The sequence below is a fragment of the Temnothorax longispinosus genome, chromosome 10, assembly GCF_030848805.1.
Source record: "Temnothorax longispinosus isolate EJ_2023e chromosome 10, Tlon_JGU_v1, whole genome shotgun sequence".
NCBI classification, from domain to species: Eukaryota; Metazoa; Arthropoda; class Insecta; order Hymenoptera; family Formicidae; genus Temnothorax; species Temnothorax longispinosus.
Window position 1 is genome coordinate 8,761,638 of NC_092367.1, and position 18,085 is coordinate 8,779,722.

At 37.5% G+C, this 18,085-nt stretch overlaps 1 protein-coding gene across 1 annotated transcript; it reads right to left on the reverse strand.

The window, feature by feature from the left end:
• Window positions 1-735: 735 nt before the first annotated feature.
• Window positions 736-16,312, reverse strand: Mus81 (mus81 structure-specific endonuclease subunit). Its single transcript, XM_071789656.1, has 11 exons — window positions 15,045-16,312; window positions 13,801-14,014; window positions 13,498-13,710; window positions 13,313-13,423; window positions 13,050-13,251; window positions 10,931-11,192; window positions 9,305-9,421; window positions 2,992-3,082; window positions 2,719-2,855; window positions 2,475-2,607; window positions 736-2,391 (listed from the first exon to the last, which is right to left on the reverse strand). The coding sequence occupies exons 1-11, from the start codon at window positions 15,563-15,565 to the stop codon at window positions 2,344-2,346; spliced, it is 2,049 nt and encodes a 682-aa protein (XP_071645757.1). The 5' UTR covers window positions 15,566-16,312; the 3' UTR covers window positions 736-2,343.
• Window positions 16,313-18,085: the final 1,773 nt, after the last annotated feature.

An 18,085-nucleotide genomic window follows, 5' to 3' on the forward strand; every position in this document is an offset into this window, starting at 1 on the left:
TATTTTCAACTCAAGTAACGAATCTTCTCGAAAGGAAGCAATAATCAAACACTACTTTCAGAGACGACGGACAAACAACGAATGCCCGCTCGGCGAGCTGCACGCACGTACCGGTACGCTTACGCATGCGCAGTATCACTCCGCCGCGGCGTGATCAGTCTCTGGGACGCAACCACGGTGACGCAACGCGGTCTGCGCTGCGCGCGCAATAATACATAATCTAGCAGAAAAAGGGTAACGGTACTACCGCCGCCATCTGTGACAGCTTCATCGCACCACCGCTAATACATCAACTACTACCACAGATGTCGACTGATACACAATCTCTCCGCGAATTTCCTTACATTTTAAACAAACATCTACTACGAGAGACAAATTCAGGAAACAGATGAGCGTTTATCCGTATGTCACGTACGTTTTATATTTATATATTTCGTCCATATATACTTATTTATTTATAAAAGAGAATTTTCTCTCACATAAATAATGAACATTATTTTGTATTCATATATTGTGCTCTCAAAATGCTTTTATAAATGACTATAACAGATTCGCTGCTTAAATGTGCCGCTCAGTGTGACGTAAGATTGGACAAGTCATTGATTGGCTGGTTTTGGAAATATGCGCAAGAACATACCCTTGTATTTATACCATAAGTCCAGGGAGGCGCAGGCGATCAGGCGATTGCGAAATCTCCAGAGGCATAATTGCGTTGCGTTTCCGCTTTCTGAGCCCTTCTTTTTTTTTTTTTTTTTTTTTTGTATTATAATTGGCACCTTGCCGAGACTAAACCAGGACGTTCCCGTCGGAATGCGGAGGATCCGGAAAATTGGAGTAAGCAGGGAGGGCAGAGACGAGGAATCGACCGACGGAGGCGATTATTAGCGGAGCTCGCGGGCAGCCAAACGAGAACGAGATCCACCATCCCCAGATCACACGGGAGGATCCACCCACTCCTGCTTGCGGGAGAGGAGCGGTAGCCCCTCCCCCGCCCACATGTGTACTGTCACACACATATCAGTAAATTACTTCCTTTAGCACTGACATAAATTGTTATATTTTTTAGTTACATTTTTTCATAACTTTTTAACAAACAACAAGCGATGGCTAAAACCTTCTGAAGGTTACTCAGGAGGATGACTTTGACAACATATGTCAAAGGCAAGGTCATTGGGGCTGGGTCCGGTATTGTGCACTTTTACCCGAATAATAATATATTAAAATTATTTATACATTTGCAATTTTGCAAAATTAAATGCGTCTATAAAATGCAATCAAATTTTTTTAAATATTTTTTTTGTATTTTTTACAACAATCGATTCCTTTCATTATTCTACGTATAAAAGTGTGAAGGTAAAGTCATCAAAAAGTGAATACTTTACGAGATATTTATATTCATATTTTATATTAAAAATATTATAAAATTTTAAATATCTCAAGAAATTATTAACAAAAGAGAGCTTTATTATAGTGTTTTGAAAACCTCGACGAGATCTACAACTTTTATTTCAAGGAAAAAATCAAGTTTAATTTAAGAAATTAGTTGCCTTTAAAATTTCTTGAAAATGACATCTGTAACATGACTCACGTCGAAATTATGTGTCCTCCTTTAGATCATACAACTTTTGTCCGAAATATTTTTCCATATCTTTCATATTTTGCGAAATATTTGCCTGCGTCGATTAAAATGACTCACTCTATATTCTGAGTAGTATACGAGAATTTACAAAAAATAATATACTACTGTGAGATATTGCAAGTACGTCCTGAGAATTTATGAGATATTTCTCATAAATTCTCAGGATTCAATTTATGAGATATTTCTCATAAATTCTCATCATTCGAATGTTCTGTACTCGTACTGTAAATATACGTACCGTATAGAATATACTTCGAAGATTTCTGTAACATCTTTAGTAATATATTATTATATATATTATTATATATATATTATTAATATATTATTATATATTACTAAAGATGTTACAGAAATCTTCGAAGTATATTCTATACGGTACGTATATTTACAATACGAGTACAGAACATTCGAATAATATTATGTGCTATATGGGGTGGTGCGGGAATCGCACCTCGACTGACTATCGTGACGTGCTTCCGCGAGTAGCAAGACCGAAGGAATACACGTTGCAATACAAATAAGGAAGAAGGTTAGCTCTTGCATGTTGGCAATTATCTTCGCATATGTGCGGCCGGCCATAATATGCAGGTATAGGGTGGAAACCGATACTTTAAACTCAAGACATAGGAAAAATGTATTGTACAATAATTTCATACTGACTACACACAAGAACACTATTTTTCAACTTGCTTATAAACAGTGCTTCACACGCGTCTCAGCAGCATACAAACCGACACGGCCGATTGTACGATCTTGAAACAAGAATTCGCCTCGTTATCGTGGAGAGGAAGAATTTCATGATTTCAGTTTATTATTGGTATTCATTTTCGCTTACCGTCGAAAAACTTTCTAAGCTTAGAATATAGATGTTATACGCGTTAATGGTAATTGTATTAATACATTTCAACATAATATATAGCATCATTTTTTGCTTCCATATGGATATCCTGTACCATCTTGCGTTATATCTAAAAGTTTACATATGTCAAATTTTCAACGAAGTAGTACTTATCTCCCAAAAAAAATTATCCATTAATGTACATGTGTATGCGATTTGCGATATATGTGCTGACACTCACATCTTCATGGACAATTGTGTGCTCTTGTCAATTAATTGCTGACCCATATAACTGTATATAAACATATAAATCAATTGTCCACTAATGTAAGCTGCAGATCTAACTGATCGGTCCGACGTGCCGGAGAATTTAATAACCTAAAGCAATGGCTGTGCTATATATTGTTATTTAATTTTTATTGCAACGTGATCTCATCACGACTTAATTCCATTTATTAATTTCACTCAACAGTGATACGTTAATTAATTCAGATATTCAATGTGGAACACTCACTTGTACCAATGTGAGGCCTATCAGGACCATTAAACTTAAAAATTCGATGAAGAGGCTCAAACCGTAACACGATTGAATGATATCCACAAACCTTAGATTGCAAAAAATATTTGCGAATTATATCTCAATCTCGATAAGAAAGATTACTTGCGGTGTCATATATTTATTCGGTAATAGAACGTACCTGGAAGAAACAATTCGTCATTCTATGTTTGCGACCGAAAATGTATATATGCTGCATTCATCGTATATACAGGGTAAATCGGGAAATTACTAAAACTAAACAATTATTATTTTGTAATAAGTGAACAAAATAAAATATAAATTCAATAACGCTCTGTAGAGAGGAAGAAAGTGGGAGGACAAGGAGGTCGGCAGAGGACGAGATCGCGGAGAGGATGGAGGAAAAACTACTGATGGACCGGACGAGGACGAAGCGGACCAGGGGGAAGGGCCGGAGGGAAGGCACTGGAAGGGGTAGGGAGGGTAATAGTAGTATTGTAAGGTCGCCCAAAGGCCAGGTTTCGAATAGAATTAAAATGGGTTAGGGGTATATGGTATTACAAATAGGTTCGGATATGTTGGTGTAGTTTCGACCCTGACAGCAAAATTCTGAGAATGTTCAGAGGATATCGTAAAGTATAAGATATTATGAAGATGTTCTCAGTATATTAAGGGGTAACGCCACTCTAGCGCCCGGAGAAACAGCCTAATTTTGACAATTTTTTATCGGAATATAGCGAATGGAATACAAAATCTGTTTAAAGGTACGTATTTCCCGAGCTAATCTATATATATAAGGAAGATGTCCTGACTCACTGACTCACTCACTGACTCACTCATCAACGCCCAGCCCAAACCCCTGAACCGAATTTTTACCAAAAGTATATGAAATAGGGGTAGAATTTTCCGGGGAGTGCCACTATGTGTATAGTTTTTTGTTACCCATTTTCTGGAAACCGGTTTTTCTAATTTGTCTAATTTTTCGGGAAATAATTGACTGAATCTCAAAGAATTGTAGATCAAACAGGGGTAGAATTTTCCGGGGAGTGCTATAAAGTGTATAATTTTTTGTTACCGATCTTTTTGGATGCCGGTACGAAAATTTTTTCAATTTTTCGGGAATTTATTGACCGAATCTTAAAGAAGTAGTGGTAGAATTTTACGGGGAGTGCCATGATGTGTACAGTTTTTGTTACCGATCTTTTTAAAAACCGGTTTTTTTAATTTTTCCAATTTTTAGGGAAATAATTGATTGAATCTCAAAAAATTATACATGAAGAAAGAGTATAATTTCCCGGGGAGTGCTATAAAGTGTACTATTTTTTGTTACCGATCTTTTTGGAAACCGGTTCGGAATGACCGAATCTCAAAGAATTGTACATAAAGTAGGGGTTGAATTTCCCGGGGAGTGCTATAAAGTATATAATTTTTTGTTACCAATCTTTTAAAAACCGGTTTTTTTAATTTTTCCAATTTTTTGGGAAATAATTGATTGAATCTCAAAGAATTATACATGAAGTAGTGGTAGAATTTTCCGAGAAGTGCTATAAAATGTACTATTTTTTGTTACCGATTTTTTTGAAAAGGGCAATCTTATATATAAAACAAAGTTGGGTTGGTTACACCATTTATAACTCAAAAACGGCTGGACAGATTTTGAAAGTATTGTATATGAAGTAGGGGTAGAATTTCCCAGGGAGTGATATAGGCTGTATAGTTTGCAACCCGATTTCCCTCGGTCTCGCTGGCCGAGGGGGCGCGGCTGCAAATTAATCCGCGGACCACCGGACGATAGCTCCAAGGGGATAACGAAGTCACTTCTCTTACCGTAATTCCCGTATCTGAGGTCTTGGGCGATACCATTCGATTGGGCGCCAGGTGCGATTATAGACGCGCACCACGTCTCGATAGCGTTCTCCTCCTTAGTCTCGCCAAGCTCAGGGCGTAGCTCCGCGTGAAAAGGATGAAGGTGGAGAAGGAGCGTGACGCAAGCAACACACAAAAATAAAGCCCGACGATAAACAATATTAATTAGATATATTTCATTCAGTAAACGAACAAATCGTATCGGGAAACCAAGGCCGGATCTCGCTCAAATGGCCGGTACCACCGCGGTACTCGGATCGGCCGTTACAGCACGCGCGAAGTGCGTGATGTTCACGCCCGCGAGGCTCCCTCCGCGAGCGAAGCTCTCAAGCGAGCCCCGCAATCTCGATTCTAAGCGCGACCCCGCGATAACGCCAATCCGCCCACGCCTTAATCCCCGGATCCCGAACGCACGGCGATTCTCATACACTCGACATAACAATTCTCACACGCTCGACATACACGATTCGCACACGCACGACACAAGATAGGCAACGCCAGATAATGACGCGCTCGCGAAACGACTTCCCAACTGCCAAATCGTTCCCAGTCGGTAGTCCCGAAATGACCATCCGCGACGTCTCGCAAATGGTCCCAAAATGGCTAGACGCGGGCCTCCCGCGAATAGCCCCGAAAGATCCAAGATATGCAACGCCAGATAATGGCGCGCTCGCGAAATTCCCTTTCGAGCAGACGATATTTGCCCGCGCACGCGACGCAAAATATCCGCGAGGCTCGCGATGCGCCACAAGGTGCCCGGCGCGGTCCCTCCCGACACGCACACGGGACTCCCGCACACAACGCAGTTACACGACCGCAATACGCAATTACACGAACGCAAGACCGGTGCCTCACGCCCCGGGACGCGATTGCGCGAACATTACTCCCCCGTTCTGCGACAATACGGTCCTCCTCGGCGCGAAGGACACCTCGCTACGTTACGCACCACGATTACGCAAAACGCTATTACACGACACACTAATATACACCGGAGCGTGCCGCCCGCGGCACGCCTCCGTCCACGATTCACAAGACACGCACGACGATAACCGCGAATTGACTGCCGATCATACGCAAGCTTTCGAGTAGGGCTTTCAGATATGTTTCTGGCTACGATCTCGGCCGGCCACGCGCCCGCGATCCCGACAAACAGCCGCGACAATCTTCCCAGCATCCGCAACGGCGGGAGCCGGTATCTAAATACGATACGTAATCAGGCTGATTCACACGGCAATCTATTCGATATACGCATTTACTGGCGCCGGGTCGCGACCGAGATCGAGCCCTCAATTAGTAGGCAGCACCGGAGTGGAGATCTTACAATTAGGCTGTTCGCTGCTGCCCGGCGGCGTCGGGGCGCTCCTCCAGGGGTGGCTCCTCGTTCGCGGCTAGATCGACAGCAATCGACAGTGAGGAGCGGTCGGTTCGGTGGGACCACGCCGGGCCCCCGCACTTGCGCCCTCAAGCTCGCGGTTCTTCCGCCCCGCCGATTGGTTGAGTGTGTCGCCCTGTTCGCGACGCTGCAGACGATTTCCGCCATTTTCCCGCGGCCCGTTTGATTTGGCTGCTGGTTGTGCACGGGCCCCTCGCGGTTTCCCGCCCGGCTGGCCAGGCCGTGGCGGCGCGGGCGCCGCTCGGCCCTCGGGGCGCCGTCGGGCGAAGTGTGCGGGTCGTCCACCCGCGCTGCATCGCGGTGGTGCACCCGTGCTCATGCTGCGGCGGGGCCGTGGTACGCTGTGCGAGACATTTTCGGCGCTTTTCCAGCGGCAGGTCCCAGTGGCCCGCCCGTCGGCCGACCACTCCGCCGTGCGTCCTCCGAGCGCCAGTTCCTCCCTCGTCGCGACTATCGTCGTTACATTTGGTCGTGATCCCACGCTCCGGCGCCACCCGTCATCCCTACGAAATTTAGCTAGAAAAGGTTAGTTAACGTGGGTAGCCCTTCCTCGATTCGAGTCGAGGCGCCATCCCGGACCTTCCCCTCGGCCGAGCTACCGTCTGGGCGGCGGACGCGACAAATGTCACGTCACAAGTTTTTCCTTACCACGTAAAAAAAAATTAATCTAGAAAGATATCCAGGGAGGGGAAGGGGGAGGAAGGGAGGGGGAGGGGGAGGAAGAAAGAGAGAGACTATTTGCATGTCTTAATACACATGTTCTCCGGGGCAAAGCCCGGCGGGACATGCTAGTCTTATATAAAACTCAAAAATTTTTGGTTTTTTGTTCCAGGTCAAAAATTGGAGGAGAAATCTTTCCGGCCGCAGAACACTATCCGTGAGAAGAGACTTCTTTTGCTGAGCTCTGGCGCCGCCATTTTGTAAAAAAAAAATTGAAAAAATTTTGAACACACTTTAAAGTATGTACAATAAAGGCCTTTAAACAGATTTTATATTCCATTCACTATATTTCCATAAAAAAATTGTCAAAATTAGGCTGTTTTTCCGGGCGCTAGAGTGGCGTTACCCCTTAAGTACATTCTTAGTATATTCTATAGATATACAGGATATTATTGCTGTTAGAGGAACTCTCTATAATTACTTTGAAAAATAAAAGCAATACTTTCACTCGACAAAACAAATTCATAAATACCTTGAAAAACAAGAGTATTACTTCCAAGTGGACTCGATCAAATATGTTCGAATCTTTTACTAGAAATTTTACGTTCCTTCAAATCAAAACATTTGTACAAAGCGATAATTATTTTAATATATTATTTTTTGATAATTACAAATATTTTTATCAATCGTTGAAATTAAATATAATAAAAATAAAAATATAGAATCAAAGTTACTTAAAATCTTCCCATACAGCATGGAATATGCAAGAAATGTGCTATAAACAATCTATAAATATTTTAATATTCCACGAGTCATTCAGAATATTCTGTAGAAGTTCTATAAATATTCCATGAAATTTTGTCTATTCGGAATATGCATAGAATATTCTGCAAATATTTTAATAAATATAGTACATTTAAAAAATGTATAGAATGTTCTATAAATATTGTAACAAATATAGAATATTTGGAATATTTACGGAACATTTTGTTAATATTTTTAAACATTTATAGCATGTGCTATGAATATTCTGAAAAACTTTTCTAGAATTGCTATATTTCAATAATAATCTGTGAACATTGCAATAAACATGAAATATTCGATCAGAATATTAATAGAATATTTTTTACATATTAGTAGAATATTTATAAAATAATCTATAAACATTTTAGGAAAAATATTAAAAACATTATAATTATTCTAGGAATATTTAAAGAATATTTTGGAACATTATATAAATATTCTGGAAAGCATTATATATATAATAAAAACTTTTTAGAAATTTTTCTGCAATATTTATAGAATATTTCGTGATTTTCTTGAAGTATCTACAATATATTACGCATATTTCAAGCATTCACCCGACATTGAGAAATATTATACCATATATCTAATTCAAAATTTGATTACTCTTTTTCAACTGAATTTGTTTCTTAAGATGATTTTTAAAAAATTATATATTTGCGCTGGTTATGACATATGTAGACTATATATAACGCTTACATCAAATTAAGAAGTAGTCTACCACGTAAGGCAGTTGGCTCACGATGCAGAGGTCCCGAGATCCCGAGTTCGAATCCCACGAAGGTAAGTGTGTTTTAAATAATTTTTTTTATGTCGGGTGAATATTAAATGTATACAGAATATGCGATATCCATTTTTAATGTTCTTAAAATAATCTATAAATGTTCTATAAATATATTTTGCATATATAAAAAAATTATGGATTATGGGGAAATATTTATAAAAGATTTGTAGATTATTCGAGAATATTTACAGAAATTTCTAAGGACATTCAAAACGGGACATTACACGTTCTTTGCACATTTATAGATCATTCATAGAAAATTCATGAATATTCTAAAGAATATTTATAGAACATTCATGGAATATTTCATGCTATATGGGTTTACATATTATATTCTTTAAATTAATTTCATACTACGCACAGTAAACCGCGTCTGATAGCGTCTCTCACAGCCTTTTCAATTTTATTTTTAATTTCTAGGGTCCTTTGACTTAATTTTTCTTTAAATTAATGTTCATTCTTAGAGTACTTAGAGTACTTAGAGTTCGAGTACTATTTGTAAAAAATTCGATTCTTTACAATAGAAACTACTTATAAAGTACATTTCGAATTCTGCTGGTATTTATTCTAAAATTCGAAACTAATCAAGAGCGATTACTTCGCAAATACAATGTATGGAATATTATTTTTCATAAATATTACTCGAATTCTATAAAAAATAAAATTTAATTATTGAATTTTACTCAGATTTTTAAATATATTCTACATTAAATATATATATTGAACTTGATTCCATCTCTACTTGTTTACCCTGTACGTACCGGAATTGACAAGCATGTAAATGTCGTCAAATGATTACTAACTGTAAAATGCTGCGGTGATCCTGAACAAAGAGAGCAACGTTTCCGTAATGTTTCCCACGGATGAATCGACTTTTGGGTAACTGTTCGTTGTCGCTGAATGATTGTTCCGCACGGTGTCTGTATAAATGCGCGCGAAGCAAGACAGTACATTCTCGGTATAGATCCGAATCGAGGATTCAATGCAAGCGAGTGGGCGGACGAATTCATATTTTATAAGATCCATTTTAAACACAACGGTAACATACTTTTAAAACGTGCATTGCCACACGTTTTTTTTTCTGACGCGACGTGAACTAGTTTAGTCATTGTCATGCTAAACATCTTCTCGGTTATTTAATGAATAAAAAAATAAATACACAAGCGTACATAGATATTTCTTATGATAAAAAAAACAAAGCCTGAAGCTAAGCATCATAAATTATTATTATATAAATATTGATTTTATATATATATATATATATATATATATATACAGAGTGGAGCATCTAACTTACACACCTCGAAAAACTTGTAAATTATAAGTTGTACAAAAAATTGTTATATACAAAAGTTGCATCACTTCGAAGGGGTCATTACATAGTGTATACATTTTTTTTTAAGTGAAAGAGTTTAAAAAAGTTCAAGGTCAACTTTGTTGTTTTAAATGGAATGTTAAATGGAATATTTTTTGTGCCACTATTAGAAGGTATGCTTAACTATTAGAATTAAGATATGTTTAATTTTGCGTTCAAATGTATCATTGATTGGCCTAAACCTAATAGATAACGAGATATTCAAGGAAACAAAAAGTAATAAGAAGTTGGAAACTTGATATCTTAGATAAATGTAGTAAAATGAATAAGCCAGTGGCAAATATAACAATTTTTCGTACAACTTATAATTTATAAGTTTTTCGAGGTGTGTAAAAGTTAGGGGTGCTCCACCTTGTATATATTTTATATTATATATATTCACAATTATATTATATATAATATTATATCGTCTGTGAGTAAACCATACCACCTATATGAGATTTTTCGCCAAATGCACTATGATTTTGATTGTTCCATATCATCATACTACAGGGTAAATGATTACATATATGTATATGTATATATGTATATATATATATATATATATGTCTAGAAGTATGTTCCGGGACTTTTATTTTTTTACATCGGTATATTCCAGGACATTTGGCAGTTTCCAGGACTGTCCTGGAAAAAATTCATGTCCTACGGCACGTTTCGGGACAATTTTTTGAATCTGATTACATATATATGCGTTATATTCCAGGACTGTACATTTCAAAAAACGTAAACAGTCCCGGAACATACCTCTAGACCTACATATATATATAATATATATACATACATGATATATATATACATAAACACACACACACACACACACACACACACACACACACACACACACACACACACACACACACACACACACACACACACACACACACACACACACACACACACACACACACACACACACATATATATATATATATATATATATATATATATATATATAATTAAGATATAAATTATATATTGAATGTTGAGTAAAGATATATTAAGAATCACGTTATAAATAAGATGCTAAAATTGTATGTATAGAAGCAATATATACCCCAGTATGGTAAACATTCCACTGATGTGTTGCATGTAAATGACGAATATGGACCCGTTGGCAAGAATTACTCCCAATACGAACACGATACCGAAATACATTGTGATACGGATAATGTAAAAATCTTTTTCATCATCGAGGAAGAATTCGGCGTGAAACGGATGCTCGCGTGAACGTGACTCATTTAGCGGTAGGAATACATCAAGAATTTGAGGGATGAATGTGCTAAGCATGTATACCGTTATGCCTACAAACATATAAACTGGAAGACATAAAATTAATTAAAATCAATCAAGTTATGTGCCTGTTATATAGGTATAGAGTCTGTCGTATAGATATAGAGTCAACGGTCGTCTCCCGAAGCGACAAATGATGTGCACGACATCGAGAGAAAACTTTGCAATAAAATATCGAATGCTTTATAATAAAATATTAAGTACTAATAAATATAACCACTAAATAGATAGATTTAAAATGCAAATGTTTCTAATTTGCAATAATGAAACCGAGATATACTTACGCAAAAACCATTTTGTTGTTATTCTTGCGAGTGTGGCATTTGTTTGCATAATTTCAATCTCATTCTGAGATCTCGCGTTGTCCCAATCGATTTTAATTTGATCGAATAAATTCCTCAGCTGCAAATTAAACACTCATTCCACTCGCAAATTATTGTAACGCAAAATTAAATTATAATTTTTTCAATATTACATATTTTGATCAAATAGAAATTAAATAAGTTACAGAAATTTTCTATGGATAGAAAATATTATTCGTATGTCTCTTACTTTGTCGTTGATTATTATACGATTCAAAAATTGTACTATTGCACCAACATTAGGAATGATAATAGGTAGACAATCAAGTATAAAATCTGCTGTTAATTCTGACGTGCAGATCTTAATTACCTAGAAAAACATCTTTCATTACACGAAATTATCCTTTGTCTTGCAAATTCATCAAAAAAAAATCTATTTCTGATTCGCATACTGATCTAATTGTAAGTTGAGTATTGTGAGGTGCATAAATAAATACTCATCCGTAATTTTGATCAAAATTTTATTTAAAAGTTGATTTTAAATATCGGTTTTTGAAATATTACCGAGAAACATTTTTATATCTCTCAAAACTTAAATATTTTATAATACATAACAAATATACGTAAAATAATTAGAAGCGGAAATAAGCTCAAAAAAATTTACTTCGGCAGATTTACTAAGATACCTGAGTGATTGTAGCCCAAATCAAAAACAAAATTGTGAATACCCGCATAATCCAAGCGTTCATCATTCGGTTATGGTAAGGCCATAAACCGTATATGGACAACACCAGACGATTCAGTCTATATTGCTGATCCACAGAAAACTCCATCTATTCCGGGGATTCGAAGACAACTGAGAAAATATCTGAGATACACGCGGAGAAACACGCTATAATCGTCCCCCTGCTATTATCTTACGCAAGAAAATTCGTTCACTTTCCTTAGCAAAGAGAAAAAAAGTGTCGCAAATTGCCTTTTTACGCTGAATGCGTATTCATACTTTTCGTATCAATTATATTAAGTTGCGAATCGATCCGTCCCTTCAAGCGTTATATCCATGAGAAAGGCACAGACGAGCCACGAAAAATTGATAAAGTGCGATTTCTATCTTTCTCCGAAAATGATTAAGCGAACATTATAACAAATTTTCGCTTCGAGGTAACTTCCCGCAATTTTCCAGATGCTTTTTTTTCATTCAAAATTTCTTTTTCTCTTCATTTCTCAAGCAACGTTACAATGGTACGAGTGAGTCATTTTTTTTATAGAGAATAGTATGTGGTGAGTCACAATGTGTAAAGACAATGGTCAGGTAATACCTTACTTATTTGAAAAAAAAAATGAGTATCTGAAAAATACTTGATGCAAACTACAATTGTTTATTACGATAATTTTTTAAGTTTTTTATTAAAAAAAATTAATGATATCTTTTCTACCAATTATTTAGAAATATATATATAGTAGGTTGAACCGATCGATAGTAGGTTGAACGTGTATCAGGAAAGAGGTACATATATAAATTGTACATTTATATTAGTCAATTCAACTCGTTCATCGTGTAAAGCTGATAAATGGCCTTACTGATGGCGGGCCCGAGCCGTCGTTTTTTGTCACCGACCTGAATGTTTGCCAACAATTGCTCGCCATTCTTACCAGAATTTTCTAAGGCTGTGATCAAAATTTGCGGTGAGGTATAACATTCTACAATCGCCATGGCTTTGTCGACGGACATGCCTTTCAATTGTAACAACTGACGAATAAACATCTCGCCTACTCGAAACGTCTGAAAGGAAATGTCGATGAACCGAAGTATTTTTCGTTACATAAAAACTCCTGATACATACCCTCTGTTTAGAGGATGCTTTATTGAATTCTTTGAACTCCATCAGGTATATATTACCTAAATGATCTGTCTGTGTAAGATGATTTTTCTTACATCCAACAAGTTTTTTATTCTAAAGTAAAATTGTCATTTATTGTAAGAGCTATTAATAAACACTCATGCACGCAACTATGTAATGTTTCTTACCTTGTAAATTTTGATTAAAAGATTTGTTATACATGACAAGTGTGACATAGAATCTTTATGACTCCTCGTATATTTTACAGTAAAGCTGTCTTGTACCAGACAATTTACAGAGGCTTGCAATAGAGATGAAAGCGGTATTGAAAATCGGGAATTCTTATCAATATTCTCTACTATATACATCAAATTCTTAATACCAGACTGCTTCAAACGAAACTGAAATACAGAAACAAAGAATATGTAGATAATTAAATACGCAGAACCCCCCTCAAGGATGTATCGAAAGGTAATTACACCCCATATTACCTTTTGTTCATGAAACCTTCCATCCACAATGCTTGCACTTAAATCATCCATTCGCTTCCTTTCTATTATGTAAGGCATAACCAATTCATCATTAGTTTTTCGACACCTGGCTATCCACGCAAAATCACCAACTTTCAAACGACGTACTTCAAACAATACACCAAGTCGTGTCAATTCCACAAGTGTGACATCGTGCTGAGGCTTTGTTTTTCCACTGAAATATATCCGACATATACTACGTTTACGCGAGCGTTACTTCTGTAGTAACTTACGATAATTCCTTCGCGTAAACGGGATTTTCCTTCGCGTAAACGGGATTTTGTAGTAATTTACGATAATTTACTCCGCGTAAACGAGTGATATATCGTAAGTTACTACAGAAGTAACGCTCGCGTAAACGTAGTAATATACTACGTTTACGCGAACGTTACTTCTTTAGTAACTTACGATAATTCCTTCGCGTAAACGGGATTTTGTAGTAACTTACGATAATTTACTCCGCGTAAACGGGTGAATTATCATAAGTTACTACAGAAGTATATAACGCTCGCGTAAACGTAGTAATATACTACGTTTACGCGAGCGTTACTTTTGTAGTAACTTACGATAATTCCTTCGCGTAAACGAGATTTTCCTTCGCGTAAACGGGATTTTGTAGTAACTTACGATAATTTACTCCGCGTAAACAAATGATATATCGTAAGTTACTACAGAAGTAACGCTCGCGTAAACGTAGTAATAGCTAAAAAGCTTTTTATAGTTAACAGTTACTACGTTTACGCGAGCGTTACTTCTGTAGTAACTTACGATATATCACTCGTTTACGCGGAGTAAATTATCGTAAGTTACTACAAAATCCCGTTTACGCGAAGGAAATTATATCATAAGTTACTACAGAAGTAACGCTCGCGTAAACGTAGTAAGTGGCCTAGTTTACATCGATCACTTGATACGCGTATTAAGTAGTAAATAACTAGTAAATAAGTCTGATTATTGGCTGATCAGTTCAAATATACTATTTGATACGCGTATCAAGAGATCGGTGTAAACTAGGACAGTATAATACTACGTTTACGCGAGCGTTACTTCTGTAGTAACTTATGATAATGCACCCGTTTACGCGGAGTAAATTATCGTAAGTTACTACAAAATCCCGTTTACGCGAAGGAATTATCGTAAGTTACTACAGAAGTAACGCTCGCGTAAACGTAGTATAAGTCTCGCGACCGTAAATAAATACTCACCCACAAGTTTCTTGGGTATCCACCAATAATACAATATCAAAAGTGCTAGGTTCCAAGGAAATTTGTCTATCAGCTTCTCGCGATGCAATTTCATTTGCATTTGCCAATCTTTTCGACGCGTTCTTTTTAGTATTTTTAGCCTGTTTAGCTACCGCTGAACTTTTTTCCTGTACTTCAACTATTTTGCATTTTTCTACAGGTTTCTCTCTTGATACGACTGTACGATCGTCATTACTGCTAGTTTGAGAGAAGCAAGCATCAACTGCTTTAGTAAATTCCTGTCTTCTATACTCTTCTAGCTTTTTATCCAACATCGAGCACAACTTCGTGCCGAAGTGCTGCAAGATTATGCACTCCTTACCGGACTCCAACGGTAACGGATACCGTCTCAACGAGTCCAAAGCCTTCGTAAAGTGCTTTTGCAGCTCTGAGTTTCGAAGCACTGCTTCGTTCCTCCATTCCTCCAACCAGCTCTCGAACAGGTAATTCGGTCTGTCCGGTACGATTTTTATTCTCTTCATTCTTCAATACGTGAATCAAACATACCTCATAAATCTCGTATCTTAATTGCCATTGCACGTAACAGATTTAGCCATAATCGTAAGGCCATAAGAAAATTTACTACGTTCACGCGAGCGTTACTTCTGTAGTAACTTACGATAATTCCTTCGCGTAAACGGGATTTTGTAGTAACTTACGATAATTTACTCCGCGTAAACGAGTGATATATCGTAAGTTACTACAGAAGTAAGAGCCACCGCACAAGACTCATCTCGTATGGTCACGTAGCGTAACATAACGTGAGCCAACGCACAAGAACGTATTGGTTACGGCCGTTACGGCGTTATACGTTTTTTGTGCGTTGATCTACGTTACGTTACCATGCGAGAGCTTATGCGGAGGCTCTAACCGATACGTTTCTTGTGCGTTGACTCATGTGTTACGTTACGCTACGTGACCATACGAGAGTTTTGTGCGGTGGCTCTAACGCTCGCGTAAACGTAGTAACAGTCGATTATTCTCCTCGCGATCGAAGAATAATCGAGTGTGATTGGTCTATTTTCTTACGGCCTTACGATTAAAACTGAAACTTTGTTACGTGCAATGGCCTTTACCAACAACGCGAGCTCCTAACCTCAAAGAGTGTGGCGAACATTATTCGGTCTGAGCGTTTCATTTTTGCACATTGTTGTCAAATATTTTGACTGATAAAATACCCAATACATATTTTACCAAATAGTACAATAAAGAATATTGAAGATTTCGTCACTTACTTTACATCAATTTGTGTACGACGGTTTTAATAAGGCCGGTATTCATAAGTTATTTAAGACCGTCTTAAGGGTCGGCAGGAGACACGGTGGAGACCTCTGTCGGGTTGGCTTAGCTGCGACTCGCTACGAGTCCGTATTTTATTTATTATAAATTTTTAAGAGCAAAAATGCGAAATTGGGCTCTGTAGCTGACTGCATTATTATATAAAGAGTATATAAAAAAAAATTCACAAATCTATGTAATTTATTTTATGAGAAATCCTGTTATTACGAATTATGCTAGGTCTACAATGCGAATCGTAAAGTCGTGAGTCGTAAGAATTGACCAATCACAATCGAATTTGAGGAGAATAATCGACTGTGATTGGTCACAACTCGCATTGTAGACCCAGCATAATTCGTAATAACAGGATTTCTCATAAAATAAGTTTCATAGATTTGTGAATTTTTTTTATATACTCTTTATATAATAATGCAGTCAGCTACAGAGCCCGATTTTGCATTTTTGCTCTTAAAAATTTATAATAAATAAAAAACGGAGTAAAGTGCAGTTTAACGTGCACTTAGTGCATAAAGTGCACCTGAGTGTACCTGAGTTTGCCTGGGTCTCCTGCCGACCCTTAGGGTAAGGGCCCGGACACACACTTCTGCACAACGCATAATGCGTAAGCATAAGAAAATTGATTGGTCCATACATACACATGTGCATAAGGAAATAGACCAATCAGTTTTCTTATGCTTACGTATTATGCATTTACGCGAGCTTTACTTCTGTAGTAACTTACGATAACTCCTTTGCGTAAACAGGATTTTCCTTCGCGTAAACGGGATTTTGTAGTAACTGGCGATAATTTAAGCTCAATCCAGACAAACTTGCATAGCGCATAAACATAATTAAGCATAAGAGAATTGATTGGTCCATATACATGTGCATAAGGAAATAGACCAATCCGTTTCTTTATGCATATGGTTATGCACCTATGCAAGTTTGTCTGGATAGACCTTTAAGCGGGGAGCACACACTTCTGCATAACGCATAATGCATAAGCATAAGAAAATTGATTGGTCTATTTCCTTATGCACATGTGTATGGACCAATCAATTTTCTTATGCTTACGCATTATGCGTTGTGCAGAAGTGTGTGCTCCCCGCCTTACTCCGCGTAAACGAGTGATATATCGTAAGTTACTACAAAAGTAACGCTCGCGTAAACATAGTATCCATAGTATGAGACAAACACTCCATTCGCGTTGCTTGCACTTTTTGCACTCAGCATCTTCGCTTTCTCTCTCTCCAACGGCCGAATATATATTTATCTCATTTCAAGTGCAAAAATGTTTAAGGATTTAAGCAACGCGAACAAACCTAAAGCTATAACATTTGGCCGTACATGGCGGCGGTTTGTCCTAACTCTTATTATAGGAACTCTAGTATTCATATACTACGTTTACGCGAGCGTTACTTAATTCACTCGTTTACGCGGAAACGTTTACGCGAGCGTTTACTTCTGTAGTAACTTACGATAATTCCTTCGCGTAAACGGGATTTTGTAGTAACTTACAATAATTTACTCCGCGTAAAGGCCTTCACACATAAAATCGCGTAAGAACGTAAAACGTAAGCGTAAGAAAATCGATCAATCCCAATCAAGTATTTTCCTCTACTGGAGTTACGGACAGCGCAATACTTGATTGGGATTGGTCGATTTTCTTACGCTTACGTTTTACGTTCTTACGCGATTTTATGTGTGAAGGCCTTAAACGAGTG